At 36.0% G+C, this 5723-nt stretch overlaps 1 protein-coding gene across 1 annotated transcript; it reads left to right on the plus strand.

Annotated features, from left to right (window-relative positions):
- The first annotated feature begins 720 nt into the window (after positions 1-720).
- On the plus strand, positions 721-4940 carry si:ch211-202h22.8 (Lipopolysaccharide-induced tumor necrosis factor-alpha factor homolog-like). The gene is made up of 5 exons (XM_067403923.1): positions 721-859; positions 1278-1387; positions 1466-1504; positions 2422-2569; positions 3123-4940. Exons 2-5 carry the CDS (start codon positions 1288-1290, stop codon positions 3226-3228), a joined length of 393 nt encoding a protein of 130 aa, XP_067260024.1. The 5' UTR covers positions 721-859; positions 1278-1287; the 3' UTR covers positions 3229-4940.
- The last annotated feature ends 783 nt before the right edge of the window (positions 4941-5723 follow it).

Raw genomic sequence — 5723 nt, forward strand, 5'->3', positions numbered from 1 at the left:
AAATTAATTTAAAAAAAATCTATGTGATATTTTGAGCTGAAACTTCACAGACACATTCAGGGGACACCTTAGACTTATATTACATCTTGTGAAAAAAACATTCTAGGGCACCTTTAAATTAATCTAACTAAAGTGCACAATAAACATTTAATTTTTGAAGCTTTTTTTCACATAAAAATGTGAAAACTGATGGTTGAATTGAATTTATTTATTTATTTTTTATGCTGTCTTACATTTAAATAACAAAATTAATGCTATGCCTGACCATTTAAGTGTCTATTCTGATTATAAACTAAGTATTACACTAAACTAAGTATTACACTACTGATGCTCAACACACCAGCAAATGACACCGGAAGTTTTTGAGCTGGCTTATATTAATGCAGAAGTAATTTGCAGTGTTCGCTTGTGGGAAGCTTTGATGCTTTTAATGAGAGCTAAATGAAACTTGAATCAAAAGCCGTTGCTGTGTTGTCAGTCTCACCTCATCCCCCTCCACTCCGCAGCTTAACCACACCCACTTCTGTAGCATTTTTCAAAACTGGTGAGAACTGACTGCTGCTGAAACAGGGGGTTTCATGACCCTTTCATAAAGACGCACATTGATTCAGCTCCTGCTTGTTTATTGCATAGTACACAAACAATATTATTCCACAATATATTTAAACCATTTAAAATATTGATCATAAATACTGTATATGTAGATATATTTTCTTTCCTTCTGGATATCACTCCTCCCTCTCTCTCTCTCTCTCTCTCTCTCTTGCTTTGGCAGTCATAACAGTGAGTTTATTGTTTACTCTCTTATAGTCGACCAGTGACTTCTAGGGAAGACTTTTCACAGAACTCCAGTGACCAGGTGTGTGTTCTAATGTATTTCAAACTGATAAAAATGTTAATAAGATGCCTTAGTTTGGTTGCCAGTATAAAAGTTTAAGGATTATTATACTCTGTTTTGGTTTATGTTCAATTGTTGAATCGTCATAAAGAGATACAAAGAAGTCTTTCCGTGTTTATGTGTTTCTGACATGAATATGGGCTGGAAAGTTAAATAATAATTTCTTGATAGGTTGACTTTAGCACTTTTTTATTATTATACTTCTCATCTGTTTAAAATATGGTTTAAAATAAATACTTGGAAGGGTGGGGCAGACCTGCTGGACAAGCTGTGAGTACATGGAAATCATATGTCAATATAACATTATGGAGCTCTGAAGGAAAGAGCTTAAAGGAGAAAAGAGATGACAGTTTAATCTCTGTTCTTTCTTATCTCACAGATCTTTAAATATGGAGAAAGGATCCAATCTCCCACCATATCCTGGTCCTCAGATGAACCAAACCAACATGCCTTACCAAATACAACCTGTTGCATACCAGCCTCAACCAGGTAAGTTGACCCTTAGCCATGCTCCTGAGAGAGATTAGTTGAACCGGTTCTGTGAAATTTCATCATGATATTTTACAGGGCCAGTGGCATTCCAGTCTGCATCACCACCTGTCACAGGTCAGCCTACATTTCACTGCCTAGTACCTACTCATTGGAAACCACTGTACTTATTTCAACACACGCTGATGACCAACTATCCCAGCTAACAGAGTTTTGTTATAAGAACGTTCTCTAAATATTCAGTGTTGGTTCTGGGAAAATTAAAAACGTCCAGTTTTCTTGACGTTACAGGAACGTTTTTATAAGGTATAATGTTCCTCAAACGTTCTTTCAACTTAATGTTGATCTAAAATTCAACATTCTAAGAATGTAGATTTGGAACATTCCAAGAACATAAACTGTAACAAACACTGAAAGAAAGAGAAATAAGAACACAAACTACAACTTTCTTCAATCTTAGATGAACTGAAGACAAAAGACATTAAATCTCTGAAGATCTGATTAAACAACTCCACAAACAGCATTACCAGCTTCACTTATTACTAACCAGACTGACTTTATTTCTGTCACACGTCTACAGAAGCTCTTACTGAGAATTAACAGAAGACACCATCATGGAGGTTGGTGGTTGCTTTAGTTGAGCTCTTGACCCCTGACTATTACAGAGTTGTGTCTTTATCAGCAATTGCATGTTTTCAGAAAACATTTCTGCATGAATAATTTACAGAATGTTTCAGGAACATCATAATAACCTTTAAATAACATTCTATTAACATTAAGGAAACTGGGTATTTTTATGTTTTTGGAATATTCCAAATCAACGTTTCTACAATGTTGAATTTTAGATCAAAATTAAGTTCAAAGAACGTTTGAGGAACATTATACCTTATTAAAACGTTCCTGTAACGTCAAGAAAACTGGACGTTTTTAATGTTCCTAGAACCAACACTGAATATTTAGAGAACGTTCTTATAACAAAATTCTGTTAGCTGGGATGCTGGGTGTACAAAACCAAACAATCAAATGTTTTGCAGTGACGCAGTTGGTGGTGGTGCCACCGAGTTTATCCGATATCCCGGGACAGATGAAATGCCCTCACTGCCAGCAGCAGATTGTCACAGAGACCAGATACATCAACGGCCTGCTTACCTGGGCCATCTGTGGAGGTCTTGGCATCCTATTGTAAGAAACAAAAGGACTTGCGTGCCATTTGGAAGCTGTCATTTTTTAATTTAAGAGCCATTTGCTACAGCTGAAATCAAAATACATCAAGAAAACAGTCAAGATGTTTACATGCACTCATTTTCGTCAATCCCAATTAATCCAATCCCATTTCAGATTCTGAAAGTTTCGTTTATTTGAACCCTAAATGTTGTCATCCTATTTATATATTCACTCTGATTTATATATTCATTGTGCATTACATGTATTCCAAATGAGATCAGCTCGTGTGCAGTGCATCCGTCACCACATTCAGAACCAGAGGAAGCCTCTGTGATAATGTCACTGCAAAATTGTCGTATTTCAAGCATTTACATGTTTATTTTTCTCATTGATCAGACTACATTCAGGTCTGTTGAAGCGTTTATTTCAGTCTGATTGAACCATCAATCTGATTTTAAATGGATTATTTGGGTGCATGTAAACATCACTAATAGTGAAAAAACATACTGCTTATACCTGAATACACATACAAACTGTCAAAATCACCTGTTTTTTTTTTTTTTCTACCCAGGATCTGGCCATGTTGTCTGATTCCATTCTGTGTGGATTCCTGCAAAGATGTTGAACATCGCTGTCCAAACTGCAAGAGTGTCGTCTATCTGTACAAACGCATGTAGCTCGCTTTATAACAGAGAAAATCCAGACTGATCTTCAGAACACAGCAATATCCCCAGTGTTAAATTTACACAGCTCTGTGTTCATATGGAACCACCAGCAGGGTGTTAAAGTAACAATAAAGCAATGGCCCTGGACAAACCCAGCCCATGCGGCCCATGAGTTCCCCAGTGAATGTTTCTGCTGGGGTTAGGGCCTTAAATTGGAGTAAATTAATTAATAAATAAAACAAGGACAGTGAAAAATAATGATGGATGTTATTGAATTTACAACAAATGCAGTTAAAAAATTTAATATTGCACTTTTGTCACATAGAAATGCACTATGGGAATAAAGCACTGATTTTCATGCCGTTAAGTAAATTTAAAGGTGCAATATGTAATATTTTTGCAGTAAAATTTCAAAAAACCACTAGGTCAGTGTTATATATTTTGTTCACTTGAGTACTTACAATATCCCAAATGTTTGCAACTATTTGTAAATCGTGAGAAAATTGCAATTTTAACCAAGGCTCCGGGACGTGTGAGGAGTCGCCTGTCAATGGCGTCATACCCGCGTTACCCTCGGTTTCCGGTTTATTTTGTAGAAACCATGGAAACACCAAAGACACTTTAATAATTACATGTTTTAATAGACAACGGCACAACTGTTTTGATACATTTATAGAGAAAACTAATTATTGTTATGTAGCTCAACACGTTTAGTCTTATTGTTTAAATCAATTTTCTTGATTTTTTGCGAGTACCCTGCTTTACCGTGCCTCAGAGAAAAACACTGTTTTGTGAAGTAGCTAACATAGCATAATCAGATGCAGCTTTATTTTTAGTAACAGTAATACAGCATTTTCTCCATCATACAGTATGTTTCAAAATTAATTGCATGCCATTTATCAACACAAGCCATGCAGCATTTATTCTTACTGCAGTGTGTAACAGTGTCTCACAGCAGCCGCCGAGCAAATGCACAGAGTAACGTTATAACATCATTTTCAACACTCTCAAATGTATCTAATATGATAAACAGAGCTGTGTTTCCTCATACTCATGACCAGAAAAGCAGACTATCTTTGGTTTTGACTGTTGCAACGACCACAAACTGACCTAAAAAGGCAAGAGTCAAACTACCCAACTAAAGGAAACATTAATCACAATAATGGTGACCAGACATTAAAACATCAACATCTAAGCCTGTTAATTCTCAAAAATAATTGTAGATAATTGACAGAAATAAAGTCTGGTTTGTAATAAGAGAGATTTAATGTCTTTTCAGTTGATTTCATCTAAGGCTGTGGCTGAAGTCAGCTGTAGTTCTTGTGTTTCTCTTTCCTTCTTTAATTCTGCTCATTATCATCAGGTGTCTTCAATAATTGAACAAGCATCACTCAATTAATCACTTAAGTATCTAATTTACTCTAACACTGCTTCAGTCTTACTTTAACACCTGCTGGTGGTTCCCATATGAACACAGAGAGGTGTTAATTTAACACCGGGAATGGGAGAATTTGACAGAATTGTGTTTGTCTTTCCTGGATATCTATACATATATTTTAATGTAAAATATTAAAGTATGTTTTAAATTTAAACAAATATCTTTTATGCACTTTTCATTGCCATTTTGCACAACACATGTTTATTAATGTTAATTTTATTCAATAATTAAATAAAAATAAAATAAAAATTTGCATAGCCTACTTTTTTTCTTTCTTTCTTTTTTTTACAACAAAACAATTACTGATATATAAACCAGTGAATTTTTGATTATTTCAAAATATGCCTTTCCATTGATATGAACTCAAATGAATGCAGTGACACAGATAAAAGGTAAGAAAAATGGACCAGCCCATCCACGATGGGTTTCTTGTGCTTTGACTCTTTTACGGATCTGTCCGCGTCACTTGCCCGCATTAACTTTTCCATATGGGTCTCCATGCACCACAGTCCAGCTCATGGTGGTCCTGGGGGGAGGCCTAGCTACCTCAGGCTTTGATCCGAAAAGTTGAGGTTATCCACTTACTCTGACTTAACTGCTTAACCTGCTTTCTGGAATACCCCTCTGGTCTCTGCAGGTGAGTGTTTAGCACCAAAGACCATCATTTCTCTTTTTATTTCTTATGAGACTCGTAGACCTACTTCATGATAAAAAAGAGGGAACAACCTTTTTGTCACAAAGTGCCATTTTTTAAAGTTTCCCAGGCTGTGTTCAAAATCGAGCCCGATCACACGAAAATGCGTATCAATAGTACGAGTGTGTAATCTCTTAGAATATATATGCCAAAATGAGTTTTGGCATGCTTATGGTATGCAGCTTTTCACGTGCATATGATACGCACTTTATGGCGTATTATACGTACGAAACCCCCACTCCCCCACCCCCATCCTAACCAAGAGCATGTCATATACATGCCATAAACTGCGTACCATAAGCACGCCAAAACTTGCCGTATATATTCTACGAGATTACACACTCATACTATTGATATGCATTCTCATGTGATCAC

This window comes from Chanodichthys erythropterus, chromosome 12, assembly GCF_024489055.1.
Source record: "Chanodichthys erythropterus isolate Z2021 chromosome 12, ASM2448905v1, whole genome shotgun sequence".
Taxonomy (NCBI): Eukaryota; Metazoa; Chordata; class Actinopteri; order Cypriniformes; family Xenocyprididae; genus Chanodichthys; species Chanodichthys erythropterus.

Excerpts from the sequence above, each read along its gene's own strand:
- si:ch211-202h22.8 (XM_067403923.1), top strand. The coding sequence starts at position 1,288 with ATGGAGAAAGGATCCAATCTCCCACCATATCCTGGTCCTCAGATGAAC. Across the intron at positions 1,388-1,465 it reads TGCATACCAGCCTCAACCAG|GGCCAGTGGCATTCCAGTCT; the intron begins GTAAGTTGACCC and ends GATATTTTACAG. Across the intron at positions 1,505-2,421 it reads TGCATCACCACCTGTCACAG|TGACGCAGTTGGTGGTGGTG; the intron begins GTCAGCCTACAT and ends AATGTTTTGCAG.